The sequence below is a fragment of the Ornithorhynchus anatinus genome, chromosome X1 (assembly GCF_004115215.2).
Source record: "Ornithorhynchus anatinus isolate Pmale09 chromosome X1, mOrnAna1.pri.v4, whole genome shotgun sequence".
Taxonomy (NCBI): Eukaryota; Metazoa; Chordata; class Mammalia; order Monotremata; family Ornithorhynchidae; genus Ornithorhynchus; species Ornithorhynchus anatinus.
In genome coordinates this window covers 48,575,183-48,598,264 of record NC_041749.1, presented here as the reverse complement: position 1 = coordinate 48,598,264, position 23,082 = coordinate 48,575,183, and the positions used below count along the sequence as shown (strand labels likewise).

General features: G+C 46.4%; 1 protein-coding gene across 5 annotated transcripts in view; it reads right to left on the bottom strand.

The window, feature by feature from the left end:
• Positions 1-18,007: 18,007 nt before the first annotated feature.
• The window catches only part of STK32A (serine/threonine kinase 32A), a 75,749-nt gene continuing 70,674 nt past the window's right edge, over positions 18,008-23,082 (bottom strand). For 4 of the 5 annotated variants that reach the window (XM_029049733.2, XM_029049734.2, XM_029049732.2 and 1 more), the window contains 2 exons: positions 18,986-19,050; positions 18,008-18,249 (listed from right to left, as the gene is read on the bottom strand). In XM_029049733.2, the coding sequence (XP_028905566.1) occupies positions 18,159-18,249; positions 18,986-19,050 (156 nt within the window). In that variant the 3' untranslated portion in view covers positions 18,008-18,158. Of the gene's footprint in view, positions 18,266-18,985; positions 19,051-23,082 lie in introns of all 5 variants that reach the window. The other variant, XM_029049735.2, reaches the window with a different exon arrangement.

Genomic DNA, 23,082 nt, shown 5'->3' with positions numbered 1-23,082 from the left:
ACCTCCCTTCCTCCTCTCTCGCCCCGCTCCGGTCTATTCTTCACTCCGCTACCCGGCTCATCTTCCTGCAGAAACGATCTGGGCATGTCACTCCCCTTCTTAAACAACTCCAGTGGTTGCCTATCGACCTCCGCTCCAAACAAAAACTCCTCACTCTAGGCTTCAAGGCTCTCCATCACCTTGCCCCTTCCTACCTCTCCTCCCTTCTCTCTTTCTACCGCCCACCCCGCACGCTCCGCTCCTCTGCCGCCCACCTCCTCGCCGTCCCTCGGTCTCGCCTATCCCGCCATCGACCCCTGGGTCACGTCCTCCCGCGGTCCTGGAACGCCCTCCCTCCTCACCTCCGCCAAACTGATTCTCTTTCCCTCTTCAAAACCTTACTTAAAAATCACCTCCTCCAAGAGGCCTTCCCAGACTGAGCTCCTCTTCCCCCTCTACTCCCTCTGCCATCCCCCCTTTACCTCTCCGCAGCTAAAGCCTCATTTTCCCCTTTTCCCTCTGCTCCTCCACCTCTCCCTTCCCATCCCCACAGCACTGTACCCGTCCGCTCAACTGTATATATTTTCGTTACCCTATTTATTTTGTTAATGAATTGTACATCGCCTTGATTCTATTTAGTTGCCATTGTTTTTACGAGATGTTCTTCCCCTTGACGCTGTTTAGTGCCATTGTTCTTGTCTGTCCGTCTCCCCCGATTAGACTGTAAGCCCGTCAAACGGCAGGGACTGTCTCTATCTGTTGCCGACTTGTTCATCCCAAGCGCTTAGTACAGTGCTCTGCACATAGTAAGCGCTCAATAAATACTATTGAATGAATGAATGAGTACCATTTGTATTTCACTCTCTCAACTGCTTAGTATAGTGCTCTGCACCAAGTAAGTACTCAGTAAATCCTATCAATTGATTGATTGATTACCTCCACTTCCTCTCCTCCCTTTTTGATTCTGTACAATATGCTGGAAGAAGTGTGGAAGAAGGCCACTTCTGAATTTTTACCAAAAGAATGCTATGTATATAGTACCAGAACAATTGAAAATGGAGGTGGGGCGTTTTGGGAGAGATGTGTCCATAGAGTCACTGGGTTGGAGACAACTTGACAGCATAAGACAAGACTCTAACCTAATCTTCTCTGACCTTGGATCTACCTCTAGAGGCCTCTCCATTGCCCTGGAATCTCCCTTCTCCTGTATTTTACTGACACAGTTATCTCCTGATTCTCCTTTTACTTCTCTGGCTGCTTCTTCGCAATCTCTTTCACTGACTCTTCCTTCACCTCTCATCCCCTAACTGTGGCTGTCCCTTCCTTTACACCAGCTCTTTAGAGGAGTTCATTCACTCCCATGGCTTCAGCTAACACTTCTGTGTTGATGTCCAAATCTACCCCACTATCCCTGACCTCTCACCTCCTAGTGCGAGGTCTAGGAATCAGTCTACTTGAGTTCTAATCTTGGCTCTGTGTGGGATACCAAGACCCTTATTGAAAATAAATACTCAGAGTCGTCTCAAGGTAACAATCAAAAGAGTTTTATTACGGTTCTTGCAAGAACCGGGGACAGTCCCGGCTCCAACGAATCGGAACAAGGAGTCCCCTTTTACAGAAGCAGAGCAGCTAGTTAAATAGAGAAAAGACAAAGAACCCCCCCATCTTCTGTTGGCTTTTGTTTTCATTGGTTGGGCGGAATTCCTTTCCTTATTAGGGAATTTTTTGCCTAGTTTGTGTTTCCAATGGTCAGGTGGTCTCGGGGGGGGATGTAACCTTAGTCTAGTATTTCACCATTTTCAGCTAACTGAGGATACCTCAACACTATGGTCAGCCATTTTATCCCACTCAATCCCTCCTCTTATATTTGGAAATCCTTGAGGGTTCCTCACAAGTTACTTGTGTTCAAATTTTCTCAAAGCCACCGAGTACTGGACGTCGACATCATCCTTGTCAGAGTCAACCCCCTCTATTGGGAGCCATCCCTGGCTTTTCATGATCATCATTTGAACATTTCCTTCTGCCTTGACCATTTTGGATAAGGAACTTTGTACGATCCCTGTAATCAGCAAATGGGTAGGAGGATAATTCCACTGAGAGCAATCAGGCCAAACCATAGAACCTACTTCCACCAACTACCTCCAAACCATGCCCACCATGAACTATTATAGGGGGAGCTCCATGTTTGAACAGGGACGTAAGCTAGCTTCCTGATGTCTTGTGTTATCTCTTTGACTAGTCTTCCATTATCGTCGATTTTCATGCAACAATTGGTAAGGTTGAGTTTCCCACAGACTCCTCCTACTTCCACTAATCTATGTTGTATTTCTGCTTCCCATGTCTGGGTCGCTTGGTCTAACAGGTCCAATGCCTTAGCAGTTTGGTTGGTGACTTCCACAACGGCTTGTAGCCTAATTAACCTGTTCAGCATGTAGATGGGAGTTCTATATCTCCAACTTCCACCTCGAGCCCAGGTCGCAGGCCCATATTCTTCAATTATTCTTTCAGGGGGCCACTCCTTTCCCCACCCATTGGCATTTCCAGCTTGGGTAAGGGAGGTGTCTATACTTCTTGTCAGCCTCCCCATTTCTTTATATAATGGAATGGCCAGATGCTTTCCAGCTTGTTCTGGTAGGAAGGAGAATTTGGGCTGAATTAATCCTATATAACAAACCCCAGTCCACTTTAGAGGAAGATGGGTGTATGCTGTCTTTCCACAAATCCAACAGTGTCCCTTTAGGGCTGGCTGTTTTTCCTTAAATATACAAGTTCGATTTTCGCTGTCTCGTATATTAGGATAATATTGCTGATCCACTAGCCCCAAGGGTCCTGCTCCATAGTTGTGATCGTACTGGCACTTCCAAAGTTTTTGTTTGCCCTTCCACTCACACTGTCCTACCACAACTTGCCCCTGTTTTGTTTTGAAGACTCCAAAACTGAGTTAGTCCCCCTCTCCTCGTCTGATTTTGCCACTTTCATTCATAATGGACCTTTGTCCAATTACCAGTTTGATTTGCTGCCTTACACTTGGCATGATCTAAGTTCCCTTTGCACATGCCCCTAATTGTGCCTCCTCCTCCTAACTTATAGTGGCATGAGGAACTATTAGCAGACCCATCTGGGGCGTTAGGAGGGTGATCGAGGCATGACACCCAGGTTCCGTTAGAGCACTTGACATGGGTCTGATTCCATTGATCCTTATACTGTGTACAGTTGATGGTTTTGAGAACGGCACTCCTTGAATAAGTGTAATCACAGTGGCTAACGCCCATCCCTCTCCCTATTCCAGTCTGATTTAGGCAATATTTACTCTCTGGGGCTGCCGCTAAGGCCCATTCGTGTTGCTCCTCTGATTTCCAGAACCCTGTCCCATTATGTGTTTGTGACCGATTACTCAGGATCCCAGCGGGGCTGAGGGGAATGGATACCCAAGGCCATTGGGTTGAGCCTTGTGGCCCACCACAGATCCAGCAGTTAGTCAGATTAAATGTTACAGCAATCATCTGGATTAATTGCTAGAACTGTTTTTCTCCAATGGGAGAGGGATTGATGGGCAAGGCTGAGCAAACACTGGAGGCCAACAGGAGCATCGCCAATACCGGAGTTGGTCCTTTCGATCCTCCCAGCAGGCCCATCTTAAGGCCCCCTAGGTCGCCTTGGTCGACCCCAAGGAGTGACACCATTAGTGCAGCCGGATATGGATGGATTGGATGTGGGGGCCTCTAGCAATACACGCAATTACACTACTTACAAAACAAAAGAGTGACTGTGGTATTATGATCGAGAGAGAAATACCTAAGATCCTTCACCTCCTAAGCAGAGGTGAGGAATTGTCCATCGGGGAGATCTTATGTTCTCCCGAGGTGCAGTCTTAGTTTGTTGTCTGGATCTGGAACTGCGGTACAAGCCTCCGGAGTGTCCACAGGTCCCTTGGTGCGAGTGCGATGGGTCCACCCCCGCTCCTGAGTCCGGTCAGCGGTGTCAGATGTCAGAAGGATCTGGAAGGGTCCCTCCCAGCTGGGCATCAGCTTCTCCTCTTTCCAAGTCTTTATCAGGACCCAATCTCTGGGTTGGTACTTATGAATCGGGAATCCGAGGGGAGGGGTTTGAGCAATAAGTCCTTTGATTTTTAACTCTTTCAGATGTTTAGTCAAAGCTAACACATATTCTCTAATAAATCTATCCTTAGTCTCCTATACTGGGTCCACTTTCCTCTTCTTGACTCCTGGGTAGGGATGCCCAAACATCAGTTCATATGGCGACAACCCAATGTCCCTCCTTGGCTTGGTTCTTATTCTTAGCAAGGCCAGAGGCAAGCATTTTGTCCAGGGCAGCTGAGTCCAATTTGGTCAGTTGCCTTTTTATCTCCTGGTTCATCCGTTCCACTTTACCCGAAGACAGGGGATGCCAAGGAGCATACTCTTGGGACAGGGATTGGAGGATTTTCGCTGTGAAGTGTGTCCCCTGATCTGAGTCTATCTGTTCTACCAGCCCATACCGAGGAATTATTTGTTCTAGGAGTACTTTGCTGACCAGTGGGGCCGTAGCTTGGGGCAACGGAAAGACCTCAACCCATGAAGTCAAGTGGTCCACTACGACCAAGAGGTATTTGAGACGTCCTACTGGTGGGAGTTCAGTATAGTCTATCTGGACATTCTGGAAGGGCCGGTAACCCGGGGGTCGGCCTCCTGGTCTGACTTGGCGTAGGGCAGACTTATTCATCCTTCGACAAATCAGGCAACCCTCCACCAGTTGTCTGGCCAGGGTGTACAGTCCAGGTGACACATACCTAATCAGTACTGCATCACATAGATTCTGAGCATCCCAGTGACTCCCTTGATGTAGATATTGCAGCACACATCTCATACCTGCTTTGGTTAGTACCTCTCGACCATCCGGGAGAAACCAATGACCATCTTCCCTTCTTTGGGCACCCAGCTGGGTAGCTTTCTGTTGTTCCTCAGGAGTAAAGGATGGAGAAGGGAGACTAGGGGATAAGGTGGGAATCAACACCATTATTGTCTCGGCTTGCCTCAGTTCCCTTTCCCCTGCCCTTCTAGCCTCCTCATCAGCCAGTCGGTTGCCTCGGGTCTCGAAGGAAAACCCAGCCTGGTGTCCCTTTTACATGAGCCACTGAAATGACTTCGGGCAATAGTAAGTTACTTAGAACTTCTGTTACTAAAGTACCATGAGCTAGATCTTTACCCTGGCAATTAACCAGTCCTCTTTCCTCCCATATCTTCCCAAACAGCTTTTTGTACAACTACAAAGTACTGCAGGTTAAGATACTCATCTTTGCCTTTCAAGAATTATCCAGCTTTGCATTTCAAGAATTTTTCTACCACCACCACATGAACTTTGTTTAAACTAAAGCTCTGTGGTAAGACTATACATTTCAAACTTACAGTAATGCTTAATGTAAATGCAGTTTCTCCTTGTGCATATTCCACTAAAGACAGTACCCAACCTCTTCCTGAATAAACAGGCTTGTCAAAGCTCAGGAAGTGAACATTTTGCTATACAAACAACTTGAAGAAACTTGCACCTGCACTTTTTTTTTTCCAAAAAAAAGTATACAATTTCAATAAACTCCTGTACTTCCAAAGGTTATAAAGTTGGGAACATTTACATTCAATTAGTTTGGTTCAAAGAAGAAGGTCAAATGATAAGATTCTGCAATTCCAATTTCACCCCATTGTTTTCCTAGATTGGTTTATCAGACCTATGTACATTTAAAAATCCCATAATTACTCTCCTCATCTCTCCTCACATAGACTTTGGTGGCTTCATCTAGCAAATCTCATATTTCCTTCCTGTTCTACCCCTCTATCTTTTGAATCTTTCTGGCAATATCCGGCCAGGCGTTAGTTACAAAATGTAACTTTAGGCTAGGGATTAACTCATCACTTGCTGAGTCTATCCCCCGAGTATTTGCGGACCCCTTCTCTTAGCCCTCCAAAAACGCGGCTGGTAACTCGTCCTTTCCTTGTGTGATCTCAAAGGCTCTCTTTATATTTTGGGGTCTGGGAACAGCGTTCCTAATTCCCGCTATCATCAAATCTCTCAGATCCTGCATCTGCCTTCGGTGGGCCGGGTCATTATTATTCCACCCGGGGTTGGTCATGGGGTATTTTTGATCAGCTGGAGTGACCCCAACCCCTGGAGGGTGCCGGCGCTCCCATTCTGTCATAGCTGCTGCTCTAATTTGGGCTCTCTCATCCTGGTTAAATAACATACTAAGAATGTGCATTAACTCGCCCCACGGGTACAAACTTTGGCCAAGGAAGTGATCCAATTGTTCTGCTACTCCCGTGGGATCCTCTTAGAGGGATTTTAAATCCTTCTTGAAATTCCTTACTTCCATGCCACTCACAGGGGCCCCTACATAACCGATATGCCCAGTTGCAGTGGGCACTTCCCGGAGGGGATACATTTTCTCCCCAGGGGAGACAGGGTCAGGGAGCGGAAAGTTCTCGAGATCCCTTCTCAATTGTCTCAATTCCTTGCTCAAAATTCCAGCGGGCGTATCCCCAGTTACTTCGAGATTAATGGGGGGGGGGGGCACTCCCGGGATCGAGAGAGACGGCCGGCGCCTGTGAAACAGGTCGTGACTGCGGGGGGAGGAATGTAGGGAGGAGGTAGGACGAGGAGGGGGTCCCACGGATGCGGGGGCTTATCCCTCTCCTCGTCTTTTCTTAACGCCCCGATTTCCTTACTCTTTGAGGGTTTTGTTGCTGCAAAGAGGTTAATTTCCGGTAGCCAGAAACAGGCATACATGCTTTCTTCAGGACTGGGCAGTTTTTTGTCATTCTCATAAAGAACCAGTTTCTGGCACGCCCAGTCCTCGGAGGAGCCATACCTTGGCCAGGTTATTCCTCCTCCCAAATCTTCTTCCCCCCCAAAAAAGCAACAATATTTTATCATTTTTTTTATCTTTCTCTCTCTTTTTTTTTTATCTTTCCCTACATATTTTGGTAAATAATTCCAATTCTGTAACCAGTTACCTAAAGGACTATCTTTGGGGATATTCAGGACATCTACGTCCTTCTTGGAGGCTTGCAATTTCCTAGATAGAAGAGGGCACTTGCTCTCCCCCCTCCTATCCCTGGATCCCAGAAGAGGGTACTTGCTCTCCCCCCTTCTGTCCCTGGATCCCGGAGGAGGGCACTTACTCTCCCCTCTTCTACTAGGGTGGTGAGGGTTGCCCACTCACCGTCAGTCACCCGGGAGCCTACTCTGAGGTCTCTTCCCTGGATCCCAGAAGAGGGTACTTGCTCTCCCCCCTCCTATCCCTGGATCCCAGGAAAAGGGGGTACTTGCTCTCCCCCCTTTCCCCAGACCAAAGAGCACTTATCTTCGGGTTATGCGCGCATAAGTTACCTGACTGTTCTCGCATCGGCCGGCCGGTCTTCTCTCAATTCGCTGCCTCCATGCTTTTGATTGCTACCGAGTTCCTCTGCTTCTGGTTACTTTCTCGAAGAGAGGGGAGGTCCCCGACCGCTCCTTCTCAAAGGCTCCCAGGAGTAAAATTCCCGGGTGGCGCCTGCCTCTGAGCGGGGGTCCAGACTGTCCTCCCAAAGAGAAATCAATCCCGGATGAGCCCCCAAAACTGTGTGGAATACCAAGACCCTTATTCAAAATAAATACTCGGAGTCGTCTCAAGGTAACAATCAAAAGAGTTTTATTACGGTTCTTGCAAGAACCGGGGACAGTCCTGGCTCTGACGAATCGGAACAAGGAGTGCCCGTTTTACAGAAGCAGAGCAGCTAGTTGAATAGAGAAAAGACAAAGAATCCCCCCATCTTCTGTTGGCTTTTGTTTTCATTGGTTGGGCGGAATTCCTTTCCTTATTAGGGGATTTTTTGCCTAGTTTGTGTTTCCAATGGTCAGGTGGTCTCGGGGGGGGGGGGGATGTAACCTTAGTCTAGTATTTCACCATTTTCAGCTAACTGAGGATACCTCAACACTATGATCAGCCATTTTATCCCACTCAGCTCCATCACTTGCCTGCTATGTGTGACCTTGGCCGAGTCACTTAGCTTCTCTGCATCTCAGATTCTTTATCCCTAAATTGGGGATTTAATATATTTTCTCCTCCCCTTTAGATTGTTAGCCCCATGCGGGACAAGGACTGTGTCTGATCTGATTGGATTGTACCTACTCCAGGGCTTGTGTCCAGGGTTTATGTACAAGGATGGAAACATAGAAAGTGTGTAACAAATATTACCATGATCATTATTGTTATTGCATTTCCATTTGCTTCCAGTTCATCTCTACCTGTATGTCCCTCAGTCACCTTAATAATCAATATGCCTAAAGCTATACTCCTTATCTTCTTCCCAACTCCTATCCTTCCCTTAACTTTTACATCACAGTTGACAACACCACCATCCTCCCTTTCTCTGAAGTCCAGTAACCTGCCATTATCCATGACTCTTTCAACAATCATAGTCATTCTCTTGCTAAATCCAGTCAATTTTTCCTCCACACCATTTCTCAGATTTTCCTTTCTTCTTCATACAAACAACCACTATCCTTGTCATAACCTATCTTGACTCCTGCATCAGCCTCCTTGCTGTTCTCCCTGCCTTTTGTCTCTCCTCTCTATAACCCACATTTTACTCTCTGGATCATATTTTTTTTAAAAACATCATTCTGCATGTCTCTCCCCATTTATTATGATTATTATATTTGTTAAACACTTACTATGTGTCAAGCACTGTTCTAAGCACTTGGGTAGATACAAGTTAAGCATACCAGATAGAGTCCCTCTCCCCCATTGCGCTCACAGTGTAGCATCTCTAAAATCTGCCCCTTCCTCTCCATCCAACCTGTTACCACATTAATCCAAGTACACATCCTATCCTGCCTTGATTACTGTATTAGCCTTCTTGCTGAACTTTCAGCTTCCTGCATCTCCCAACTCCAGTCCATACTTCACTCTGCACCCGGGATTATTTCCCTACAAAAACAGTCAGACCATGTTTCCCCTTTCCTCAAGATACTCCAGTGGCTGCCCATCCACCTCCACGTGAAACAGAAACTCCTCAACAAAGCACTCAATCAACCTGCCCCCTCCTACCTCACTTTGGTATTTTCTTACTATAACCCAGCCCTCAAACTTCTGCTCCTGTAATGCTAACCTTTTCATTGTACCTTGGTCTCCTCTATCTCACCACTGACCTTTCACCCACATCTTGCCTCTGGCCTGGAACGCCCTCCCCCCTCATATCCGACAGACAATTACTCTCCCCTACTTCAAACCCTTATTGAAGGCACACCTCCTTCAAGAGGCTTGCCCTGACTAAGCCTTCATTTCCTCTTCTCCCACTCCCTTCCGCATCATTCTGACTTGCTCCCTTTATTCATCCCACCACCTAGCACAACGGCACTAATGTACATATCTGTAATTCATTTATTTATTCATATTAATACCTAATCAATATTAATTAGAGACTTCCCCTCTAGACTGTAAGCTCCTGGGCAGGGAATGTGTGTATTTATTGTCATATTGTATTCTCCCAAGCTTTGCACACAGTAAGGGCTCAATAAATATGATTGAATGAAGTAGAAGGGAGAACAGGTATTAAATCCCCATTTCACAGGTGAGGAAACTGAGGCACAGAATTGTTAATTTACTTCCCAAGGTCACACAATAGGCAACTGGCAGAGCCAGGATTAGAGCCCAGGTCCTCTGACTCTCAGACCTGTGCTCTTTCCACTAGGCACACTGTTATTCCTGTCAAAATATAAATCACAATGGGTGTAACTTTATCTTCTAATGCTTCCCATGGCCACTCATTTGATTTTTGAGGAAATGGACCTGTAACCAATGGGCCCTGGGCACATGGCATCAGCTGCAGAAAAAGAACATAAAGGTACCACAGTGAACCTGTCATCAGCCCAGGGCTGTTTAATTTGGTCATCTCTGGAACTGCTCAAGGAGAAACTTCCTCTGGAGGGTCAGCATCAACAGAAGGATTCTCTAAAGAAAGGTTTCCACATATTATCAACAAAAGGAGGAGGAACCAGGTCTGTTTTCATCACCAGAAGAGGAATTCTGGATAAGGGTTCCCACATAATTATCATCAAAAGGAGGAAGAATCACTACAGTATAGATGAACAAAAGAGGACTTTCCTGTACCTGAATACTGTCATCAAAAGAAAGAAGGAACTTTCTCACCAGACAGAACTCTTTGAACAACTAGGAACCAAGGGGAGGATGTTAGGAACCATTTGGGCATTTGGTTTGCTCTGGCTATAAAAGGCAAAAGCTTTTGCTGTAAGGTGCATCTACCAGATAAAGCTGGGATTCTGCACACTAATGTTTGGGGCCAATGGAGTGATCTAATAAAGAGGATCTGTTGTGAACCATGATCCTGTTTTGTGATCTCTTCAGTAATGGTTACCTGGTGGGATGGTACTGTAACCTGAACGGGTCAGTGGTAACAGGGACCACTGAGATTAGGGGAAATTTCCTATAGTGAAACAGCATGCCTAGGTGAAGAGCTGGATTGGACTTCATAGACACTGAATGCTCACTAACCTATTTAGACTGCTTAGCCATACTACATATCACACAAAGAAACAAATTTTCTAAGGTCAGGCCTAAAACCTCAAAGTGAAGAAAAGTTCAGAAACAGAAAATAATGAGATGTTGTTAGTTACTCAAAATCATCCAGTCCCCAAATTTCACTTTTAAGCCTGAAAATTTCTTTAAATTTAACAGATAAAGGCAGCCATTTGCTCCTTTTGGCTCTATGTGGACGTGGCCTGATCAAATGAAATGTTTGGTTTTTTTTCTGACAAGCACAGGGATAGACATGTCCTTGTGTAAGAAACATGAACAGTTATATGATGCTCATCATCAATAACTTTATTGTATTCTCCCAAGCAAGCAAGAAAGTGCTCAATACATGCTATTGATTGATTGATCTAGCATGTGGACTGAAAGAGAAATGTGCCCAGCATGTGGCATCAACTGGTCCTGGTCCTGCTGCCAACCACTAAAAGGCTGTTGGGCCAGGCAAATGCCCAGCATCTGGCCATGGTAGCCATGGAAGCTAGAGAGCTGGTGGCCACATGGACCAATCACATGAGGCAGAGGGAGGCAAGTTATCACAGTGGGTGAGTGCAACAGATGCAGCTGCCAGTTTCCCTGAGTTCGAGGATGTTTCCAACATGTACTTGCCCCCAAGAAAGATTGTCACCTTTCTGCATTAGGCAAAAGTAGCAGGAACTTTAGAGACCCAGGGGCAGAAGCTGCTGTGCTTACTCACTGCTCTCTCACTTCCTATTTATTTGCTATTGTTTTAATGAGATAGATGTTCATCCCTTTGATCCTATTTATTGCTATTGTTCTTGTCTGTCTCCCCTGACTAGACTGTAAGCCCGTCATAGGGTAGGGACTGTCTCTATCTGTTACCGATTTGTACATTCCAAGTGCTTAGTACAGTGCTCTGCACATAGTAAGCATTCAATAAATACTATTGAATGAATGAATGAATGAACTTCCTCACAATTAATCAATGATATTTATTGAGTGATTAGTATGAGCAGAGCACTGTACTGTTTGGGAGAGTACAATATAACAGAGTTGGTAGACACGTTCCCTGCCCACAGTGAGCTTACTTTGCAGAGACAGACATTATAAATTAATAAATTACAGATATATGCATAAGTGCTGTAGGGCTGAGGGAGGGGTGAATAAAGGGTGAATTAAGGTAGGAAAGCAGCGTGGTTTAGTGGATAGAGCTCAGGCTTAGGGGTCAGAAGGACATAGGTCCTAATCCTGACTCTGCCACATGTCTGCTGTGTGACCTTGGGCAAGTCACTTGACTTCTCTGGCCCTCAGTTACCTCACTGTAAAATGGGGATTAAGAGTATGAGGCCCACGTGGGACAGTGACTACATCAAACCTGCTTAACTTGTATCTACCCCAGCACTTAGAACACTGCTTGGCACATAGTAAGCACTTAACAAGTACCATAAATATTATTACTATTAGGGTGCAAATCTAAGTGCAAGGGCAATGCAGAAGGGAGTGGGAGAAGAGGAAATGGGGGCTTAGTTGAGGAAGGCCTCTTGGAGGAGATGAGATTTTAATTAGGTTTTGAAAGCGGGAGAGGATCATCAGTTGGGTATGAAGAGGAAGGACATCTCAAGCCAGTGACAGGATGTGGGTGAGGAGTTGGCAGCAAGATAGAAGAAACTGTGGTATAGTGAGTAGATTGCCATTAGAGGAGCAGCGAAGTGAGGTAAGAGAGGACAAGGTGATTGAATGCTTTAAAGCCAATGGTAAAGAGTTTCTGTTTGTTGCAGAGATAGATGGGAAACCACTGGAGGTTCTTGAGTTGTGGAGAAAAATAAACTGAACAGTTTTGTAGAAAAATAGTCCAGGCAACAGGGTGAAGTATGGATTGGAGTGGGGACAGACTGGAGGCAGGGAGGTCAGCAAGGAGGCTAATGAAGTAATAATAATATTAATAATAATAATGGTGGTATTTATTAAGCGCTTACTATGTGCAAAGCACTGTTCTAAGCCCTGGAGGGATACAAGGTGATCAGGTTGTCCCACTTGGGGCTCACAATTTTAATCCCCATTTTACAGACAAGGTAACCGAGGCACAGAGAAGTTACGTGACTTGCCCAAAATCACACAGCTGGCAAGTGGCGGACCCGGGATTAGAATCCATGACCTCTGACTCCCAAACCCGGGCTCTTTCCACTGAGCCACGCTACTTCTCTGTAATTAAGATGGGATAAGATAAGTGCTTAGAATAATGTGGTACCAGTTTGTATGGAAAAGAAAAGGTAGATTTAGCGATTATATGAAGGGCTAACTGACAGGATTTGTTGACAGGTGGAATATACAGATTGAATGAGAGAGATGAGTGGAAGATAACACCAAGGTTACAGGCTTGTGAGAGGGGGAGAATGGTGGTGCTGACTCCAGTGATGGAAAAGTCAAGGAGAGGACAGGGTTTTCCCTTGGGAAGATGTGGAGTTCTATTATGGAAATGTTAAGTTTGAGGTATTGGTGGGACATCTACATTAATATATGTTAATACAATCATTCATCCTATCCCTTCTGAATTACAGCATCAGAAGCAGAAGCAGAAGCAGCATTGCCTAGTGGATAGAACACAGGCCTGGAGGTCAGAAGATCATGAGTTCTAATCTCAGCTCTGCCACTTGTCTGCTTTGTGACTTTGGGCAAATCACTTCACTTCTCTGTGCCTCTGTTCCCTATCTGTAAAATGGGGATTAAGACAATGAGCCCCATGTGGAACAGGGACTGTGTCCACTCCAATTATCTTTTATCTATCCCAGCACTTAGATCAGTGTCGAGCACATAGTAAGTGCTTAACAAATACCATAATTGTTATTATTATTATTATCAGCTTCCTTGATCTCCCAGCTCCCTCTCTCCTCACTCCAGTCCCTAGTTCACTCTCTGCCCAGATCATTTTTCTACAGAAATGTTCAGGACATGTCACCGTGCTCCTCAAAAAACTCCAGTGGTTGCCCATCCATCTCCACATCAAACAAAACCCCCTCACCATTGGCTTTACAGCATTCCACCACCTCACCCACTCCAACCCCAACTCACTACTCTTCTACAGCCCAGCCCACACATTTCACTCCTCTAATGCTAACCTCACTGTGCCTCGATTTCACTTCTCTCATCGCCAACCCTTAGCTCACATCCTGCCTCTGGCCTGGAACACCCTCTCTCCTCAAATCCATCAGACAATTACTCTTCTCCCCTTCAAAGCCTTACTGAAGACACATCTCCTCCAAGAGGCCTTCCCAGACTAAGTACCCCCTTTCCTCTTTTCCCACTCCCTTCTGTGTCACCCTGACTTGCTCCCTTGGTTCTTCCCTCCTCCCAGTCTCAGCACCTTGTGTACATATCTGTAATTTATTTATTTGTATTGATGTCTGTCTCCCCACATCTAGACTGTAAGTCCGCTGTGGGCAGGGAATGTGTCTGATTATTATTGTATTGTACTCTCCCAAGCGCCTAGTACAGTGCTCTGCACACAGTAAGCACTCAATAAATATGATTAAATGAATGAATGACATCCAAGTAGAGATATCCTGAAGGTAGGAGGAAATACGAGACTGCAGAGGAGAGAGATCAGGTCCAGAGATGTAGATTTGGGGAATCTCCCAAAACAGTTTCCAGGGAAATGTGGAGTCCAGGGAAGGAGAAGAGTAAAGCAAAGACTTGAGCTTTTCATGTTCTGAGCTATTCTGGGTTGTGCAGTCCCAGGTATTAGGTATTAGAAAATACACTATTCTCCAAAGCACTTAGTATAGTGTTCTACCCCGAGTATATGCTCAATAACTGCATGCCTGCATCCTGGAAGCCTACATCTGGGCTATGGAAGTTCTGCCCTTTAACCCACTTTGGACTCGAGCAAATCAGATCTGTTTAAAAATACTCCCAGCACAGAAATCCTCCCAATTATCAGCTTTGCTATGAAGGAATCTGGAAAGGTATTATATTCAAACCTTACAAGGACACCATTTTCTATCTGTTTACTTCTCATCAACAATATCAGATGAGCAAATAAATGGCTAGTAGCAGAATAATCTATTCTAAAATATTTATAATTGCAAGCATATAAACTACATTAAGCCAGTTTTTAGAACTAGATCTATATGGAATTTAAATTAAAACAGATGCCACAATTCATCATATTTAAATATGTCCAGATGTGCACTACCAAAATTTTCATTTCAGTTTTAAGTTTCTCAAAAGGTGCCATAAAAGTCTAAGGTATTAGTGCAATAATTCTTTTAAATGTACAATCAATGAAAAATTTGGAAGTTGGATATCATTTTCCTGTTTTGAAACAATTTGACTTCAACTTTAATAAAACAAAACCCTACTGACTTGCAGTTCTTTTCCCACAGAACGCAGAAAAATTGGTACAAATTGAAAGATAAATGTTCTTTTTGAGATCCAGGAAATGTGCATCTCGATTCAACAAATCTAGTTTCCTGATAGAAGAAATATATGATCATTTAATGATCTTCCTAGGTTTCTAACTGTGGAGGTTTAAATGTCAGAAATGTTCCTAATTTCCAAACAGCTAGGAAGAGGCAATTGAGATAATAATAATTATAATAATTAATGCTAGGCACATAGTAAGCACTTAAATACCATAACAATAATTATTACTATATATGCAAGCACTCATACTAATTGTAAAGGGTGATTGATGGCAGGTTTCATATACCAAGGCTGGCTCATAAGATTCCCCCTGAAGCAATCTATTTGCATGCATGGGGGGAGGATGTGTGTGTGTGTGTGTGTGTGTGTGTGTGTGTCTGTGCATGTGTATGTGTGTTTGTGTGTGAGATATGGAGACTGCTGGAACAGCAGGTGCCCACACAGAGCCATTCACAAGAGTGAAATCCTTGAGTCTTTTATTTCATGATTAACAGATGCACTTAGTCTATACATTCAGAGGAGCTGAAAGAGCATGGGGCCATGAGGAAGGCAGGAGAGTACAGTAGGACACCCAACTCTGAAAGTGTTTCCATTCCAGAGAGGGAAATGCATTTCCTGACTCCTATCATTGAATCTTTCTTTCCTCAGCCTCTAAAACTCATAATGTGGTACTTAACTGTTGGAGTCCTGATATTCCACCACCATCATGGCTCTCTGCAAGCTGTGATGATGATTCCATGGGTCCAGGTCAACTGCACCCTCTCCCACCTCCCCAGGTCATTCCAGCTCTCCACATAAACCTAGTTTAGAACAGTGCTCGGCACATAGTAAGCGCTTAACAAATACCAAATACTAGTTGTGCCCTTCAGCTTTCTGCAGGCCTCTCTTCCCAATCACTAAATGGCCTGCTGTTAACCTAAAGGAAGTGAGTGCTCTACTTCAGCATCTCTAAAGCATCATTCCCACTATCCTGGGCTTCAGCTTAGGCTCACCATTTTGAAGGTTGAGGAATGAATCCATTAGCAGTGCCTTGAAGGGAGGCATCCCGAGGGGTTGTTGAAGGTAGCTATCTCCATGCCCTGGGTGAGCTGGGTGAGATAGCATGAACTATCTCCTCATGCTCTTGAGGAGGCCCCGCCCAGGAAATGCTCATTTCACTGTGCTAGGGGAAACTGCTTCAGCAGGGTCTGTTTCTACATGTGCCCGACTCCAGAGGCAGGACACTGGTTGCTCTGGGAACCGGGTTTTCTGCTCAGGGAACTACACGCCTTTTTATGTAGTTGGAAAGGTAAAAAGACAAAATTGTTACAGAAAGGAAAAGCATAGAGATGAGAGGCATCTAATATGGGAGATGCTGTTCTGAAAGTCATCTTTGAATCCAGGCAGGACCACATTAGCTCTTCCCTTGGGCCTCAGCCAAGCTATCTGTTCTAAATGGGCTTCCCTGGGGCTAGAGAAGGGGCTTCCCATGCCAGAGTGGCCAGTCAGCACCAGTGGCCTCCAAAGAAAATGGCACTCCCTAGCTCTCCATACCCAACCTGGAGTTTCTTGCTAAAAACAATAGGAGCCACAGACTCTGCAGCAGGGTGAAGCAACTCCTGCCACAGGTCTTGAGGGGCTACTCTCATGGTTGGGAAAATGGCCAACTGGATTGTGCCCTGCTGGGCTTGGGTGATACTAAAGGGGAGTTTATTCTTTCCCTCTGCCCCTCCTCCCTTCCCCATTCCCCCTACTCCCTCCCCACAGCACTTGTATATATTCATGTATATTATTTATTACTCTATTTTATTAATGATGTGTATATATCTATGATTCTATTTACCTATTTTGATGGCATTGATGCCTGACTACTTGTTTTGTTTTGCTGTCTCCCCCTTTTAGACTGTGAGCCCGTTGTTGGGCAGGGATTGTCTCTGTTGCCGAATTGTACATTCCAAGCGCTCAGTACAGTGCTCTGCGCACAGTAAGCACTCAATAAATATGATTGAATGAATAGAAACATCACCTCCAGTCACCCCACCAGAATCAACAGATTGGGCTTGAAATGCAATGGCCATGGGCTTACCCTGTCCTACTAGAGACTGGTCACTTCCTTGGGGTTCAGCAGTGAGTTCTGGCCACCTGCTGAGTAGCTGGAAACAGAGGGAAGGCAAAGTTTGGGGAGTTCTACACTGCAATCCAGCACACATTCCAGCTTCGTCAAAGGCTTTTTTTCTTGGTGCATTAATATCCCAGGAAAGAATCCAGCACATCGTTTGAAATACCTCCTTCTCAGCCAAACACACTCTAGACTCCTTCTTAAAAAAAGAAAAAACTGGTCAAAGTCACTGCCAGTGCTTTCCAGTCTTACTGAAAACTGAACTTGTGCCCCAGTGGACCTGGAGGACAGGCAATCATCCCTGTGTGTGTGTGTGCATATGTGTGCGTGTGTGTGTGTATGTTGTGGGGCTGGGGACAGCAGAGAAAGAGGAACAACATATGACTCAATGGGGCCCAGATCAATACTCCCACTATTTTGTTGCTGAGCACGAGTCCCCCATGGGGACCTGACAGGAAACACTGGAGAGTGAAAAAGTGGAAGAGGCAGTTTCTACTTTTCTTTTGACAAGGGAGAGGGCATCCTCAGCTACCCCTAAGGATCACAAAATAAATACTATCTGCTGGAAACACAAAATCTCTTCCTCCCCACAGGTATGCATGCCCCAGAACACCACTACCATCCAACAACAGTGGTGTCCCACCAACACCTTGTTCCCAGCTTGTCCCTCTGGGATCCACCAGTGAGACCCAGTCCCACATGAGAAGAGCCAGTCAGCCCCAACATGGTGAGCTAGGAGGGCTGAAGCCCCAACACCTAAGACCTCTTCTACAGAGCATCGGGATGGGTAGGGTCTGTGAGATGTTAGTTGAGTTCCCCCCATGCACACACTCTTTCCACTCATTTCCTGGAAATGGAATTTCCCTTAACCCTTCTCAGGAGGGAAAAGTTGCTACCCTTCTCCAGGAACAGGTCATGTGGCCCTTCCCCCACTCCCTACTGCTGGACTTTGCACAGAGAAGGAAGAGGAGAGAAAGAATTCTGTTTTATTTCAGAGGCTCCTGGTGGAAGTCAGAGATATAGATCTCCTGAGGCTGGGGAGGGAGGACAGGAGAGTTATACTTCCTGGGTCCCTGGAACAGGATGCTTTTAGGTACATCAGTGAGGAAGCAGGTCTCAGAGGTTGTTGTTCTGACTCCCATCTTCACTGTCGTTGGTTTGTTCCTGGGCTATACTGCCTTGGCTGGCCTGGGAGTCCTTTATGGTCCTTGGAAGAGAGAAAGCTAGTTGAGGGTCAGACAGCACAGCAGGCCAATGGTGAGCATTGGGGGAACTGAACTAGAATCTCACACACTTAGAATTCCTTAGCCATAGAATCTTCTCCCATCTTTGTGAGCTTCTCTCAGTTCAACCAAATCCAGGTTCTCTCCCTCTCCAGCTCAGTCTCCATGAGCATCTCCCCATGTCTGGCTGCATACATTCCAAGCACTTAGTACAGTGCTCTGCACATAGTAAGCGCTCAATAAATACTACTGAATGAATGAATGAATGTGCCATCTTTGCCCAAGTTCTAACCAGCAGCTGCTCCCCTTACAGGGTCCCCTTCCTCAGCTGGAGCACTGAACTCCTGTGTTAAATTTCTTTACCCGGGTTCTGGCTGGGACTGGGGGAAGATTCACATTTCTGGGTTGTCAGACCTGTTCCTACCATGCTATGGGTCCCTTCAGGATACCTGACCTGCCCCCTGTCCACCCACCACCCTAATGGACCAAGTTGTGGGTAGAGACTCGAGTGAGGAGGATAAGCTAGGGATGGGCCAGCTCCCTCTTGCCCAAGAGAGGGCAGCACAAAGATTGGGCTTCCAATTGCTGCTCTTATTCTTTGCATCTTAAATGCACAAAAGCAGATCTGAGATTGAAGACAAACAGAATCATTCTGCAGTGAAGAACCCAGCTTAGAGGCTCAGAAGTCAGAGGATCTGAGCTACTGCGAACATTACTTACTTTTCTCGGTTGAAAACAAGAAATTCCTTCTGGACGGAGTCGAGATGCTCCTGAAGCAGGAGAGTCTTTCAGGTTGAAATGAAAGCAAGAGGTTAGGTTAGCATGTGATCCCAGCTGTGCAATGCAGGACCAGAAAAGGTAGCACTGATGACAAGGGAGAGCCCCCAGAAATTACCACCGAAGAAGTAACTGATTCATTTCACTTCCAAGAGTTTCACCCTGGGGAAATAGCTGATCTCTCTCAGGGGAACGCTGCTTGCACTAGGCTGGACAGAGGTGTTTCTTGAAACCTCCCAGCCTGTTCTACTGGACTAGCTAATGGAGGAGTGACTTCCCTTGGTGCCTGGTCACATAACTTGAGGATGGCTGGACACACTTCCCTGAGAACCAGAGGTGAGGGCCTGGCTGGAGAAATCCTGTTGCTGTCTATTGCTCCTCCAGTATCCTCTAGCTGCCCAGGTCTGGCTCTGGAACAGCATCCACAAGTGGGAAGCAAGCCAGGGTGACAGCGGTGCTACAGGAAGCTTAGTTAGGATTAGTATTCCTTAAAAGCGCTGTCTCTCATTGACCATGGGCCTCGTGGTCAGATAGGCAGTAATTGAGACTACAGGAAACGTTTGTAGCTTTTGGCTTTTCTTCCTCTCCCCAGATGAGCTGGCTGGTCAAAGCCCCTACTGGACAAAGCCAGGGCTGGGGGGAGGTTTGGCAGAACCAGGACCATGGGGGCAACCAAGGCAGGGTCAATCCTGGCTAGCATGGGAGGCTTGGACCTTGTCCTCGCCTACTGCTTGGGTCCTCCTGCAGGCCAAGAAGTCAGGGGACCAGAGGAGGAGACTAAATGTGAATGACATCTGGACATCTCCCTTCACTGCTTCTGGGGATCTCAGGGTGGGACCAGGCTGCAGGGCCCACAGCCAGGGAATGGCAGGCGAAGGGGGCCGTGGCTCCTGCACAAATCATTTTCAATTTGGAGAGTTGGGCAGGCCAGGCTCAGGCTGCTGAGGGGCTGGACCAAGCCAACCCAACACAAAACTAGCTAAATCCTTCACCAGGCAGCGCAAAGAGCACTATGGAGACAGGGGGATATTGGTGCTAACTCCCCCTGACTTGCCTGTTTGCCACCCCAGCTTGATGTCCTCCTGCCAAGACTCCTCCCTACCCCAGCACTGCTCAGAATTTCACGTGGTAGTACCCTTCCAAGCTAGAACTTTCTTCTGCACTTGTGCCCTAGTCACCACCATCACTATATCCCTCTGGGCATGCTCAGTAGAGCAGCCAGTGATAGCATGATATATTACAATATAGTGATAGTGCTCACATCCATCTGAGTCCCTAGTTTACCTTAAACTGTAAGCTCCATTAGGGTAGGGCCTTGCGCACTCTCCACTCTACAAACCCTTCAGGCTGCAGAACACCAACCTCTTGCTCCTTAGGGAAGGGTGAGGGGGCAGGATCACAGCCCTGGTGACCAGCCGGGAGAGTGGCAGAAGAACAGTGGAAACAGTAGCAGCGTTTACTTGCCGTCTCCCTTCCCCCACCATCTGCTCCATGCCCGGATCAAGTGGAGACAACACAGCAAAAGTATGGCGCCACCACTCTGGAAAGCGCCACCCAAAGACTGGCCAGGGTTGTTACAGTTTCACAGATCCCTGCATAGAGCTGCACAAATTGGCTCTGAGGGTTTTTCAGCATGGATCCTGGCTCACCCCTCTTCACCCTCCACCCTACCCATGACCATCTGGCACTCATTCTAGGGACAGTTCCAGGACCAGCGTAAACGGGAGGTTCGGGACAGCTGGAAACCCAGCTTTCTGGCCACCCTGGCCATCCATCATGCATGGCCCAGGAAAAGCAAGTTTGCACATGGCAGCAGTGACCACGATGGGAATTAGGGCTGCTGCTGCAGTTGGTAAGGAGGGAGAGAAGGTAAGGGCCTTGATGTCTCCTCCCCTTCCTTTTCAGTGGTAAGAGCAGCCTGCCCTGCCCACTGCACCTATAGGCCCCCGGCTGGGCAATTCCCCCCAACTAGCCCGGCTGAAAGCGGGACTCCATGGACCACTGTGGGCTATTCCAGGGACAGGTTGGAGGCCCAAGAGCGGGACTGACCATCCATCGCTTGATGCCTGAACACTCCACTCTACTCTGGGTCTCAGGAGGTTGGGGGCTGTGGAGAAGGATGAGGATCCAGCCTGGGGAGCCATTTGTAGGGGTGCATCTTGTTAGAGAAAGACAGTGAGGTCTTGAGTGCCTGATTCAGCTGCCCAAACTCCAAAAGGAAATCCACATTGCTGCCCAGGTCTCCTTGGAGCCCCTAATGTTCCCTGGCTTAGCCAAGGCACCACCCACACCATTCAGTCTCCACAACACAGCAAAAACACTGGTTCCTTCACCCTTCTCCCTTGTGAGAAAGCCGGAAGGGTGCAGCTAGAACTCTTAGCCTCCCCATCTCGCCTGCAGGCAACAGGCTGAAGAGAAAAATCACATGGTCCCAGCTCTGCTCTGACCAGTCATGTGGCTCCGGACAAGTCTTTTATCTTCTCTGGGCTGCCATTTCCCCAGCTGGACACAGGGGAGAACAGTCCCTACCCTTCCTGCTTTCCTCAAAGGGTGAGCAGCAGACAGAAAAGCATAATGGGAATTTCAAAATCCAGCTATCATTACTTTTATCGCTAACAATAAGCACTTAGTATAGTGCATTGTGCTCAATTAATAATTATGTCAAGGTGTGTTAAACGCTTATTATGTGTCAAACACTGCCCTAGTGCTGAGGTAAATACAAATTAATCAAATTGGACACAGTCCAAGTACCCTATGGGGCTCACAGTCTAAGTAGGAGGGAGAACAGGTATTGAATTCCCCTTTTACACATAAGGAAACTGAGGAAGAGAAAATGTAAGGGACTTGCCCAGGGTCATACAGTGGGCAACTGGCAGGGCTTGGATTAAAACCCAGGTTCTCTGACTCCCAGGCCTGTGCTTTTTTCTCTAGGCCATGCTGATTTTTATCCCTTCACATTATAAAAGCACCACTCTGCTTTTTAACCCTTCACATTATAAAAGCACCACTCCTTTCTTCACTCTCTACATGTCATCTTCAACTGTCCACTTTCCAATGGCTTCCCCAATGCTTTTAAATATGTTCATGTCTCCCCTATCCTAAAACAAACCTTCCTTAACCACACAGCTCCCTCTGGTTATTCACTCCATCTCCCTCCTACCATTCCTCTCTGAACTTGAGTGAGTTGTCTACACCAGCTGCCTCCACTTCCTCTCCTCCAGTTTTCTCTTTGACCACCTCCAATCTGGCTTCCTCTCCCTTCATTCTCCAGAAACTGTCCTCTCTTAGGTCGGCAATAACCATCTTCTTGCCAAATCCAATGGCCTTTTTTCCACCCTAATCTTCTTCAACATCTCACCTGCCTTCAACACTGTGGGCCACTCCTTTCTTCCAAAATCAAGGGAGGTCTTTCCTCATTCCTTCAGGACATCTCTACTTGGATGTCCCACCAACACCTCAAACTTATCATCTCCAAAACAGAACTCCTCATCTTCCCATCCAAACCTTGTGCTCCCCTTGGTTTTCCCATCACTACAGATGACACCATTATCCTCCTTGTCGCCTAATGCCCGTAATTTTAGTACTATACTTAGTTCATGTCTCTCATTCAACCCACATAGTCTGTCACTAAATTCTGTCAGTTCCACCTTTACCACATCACTAAAATCTTCCCTTTCATCTCCATGAAACTGCTATACGCTGAACCAAGCACTAATTCTATAGTGATTACTGCATCGGCCTCCTTATTGACCTCCCTCAATCAATCAATCATATTTATAGAGAAGCAGCATGGCTTGGTGGAAAAAGCACGGGCTTGGGAGTCAGAAGTCATAGGTTCTAATACTGGTTCCACCACTTGTCAGCTGTATGACTTTGGCCAAGTCACTTTCATTCATTCATTCAATAGTATTTATTGAGCACTTACTATGGACCCTTCCAGCAGCTGAACCTGCTTCTCTGACTTCATTGGTTCAGGTGGTCCCCTTTGTCTTCCTCACCCTCACATCCTCATCGTCAATCAATCAAGTGTATTTATTGAG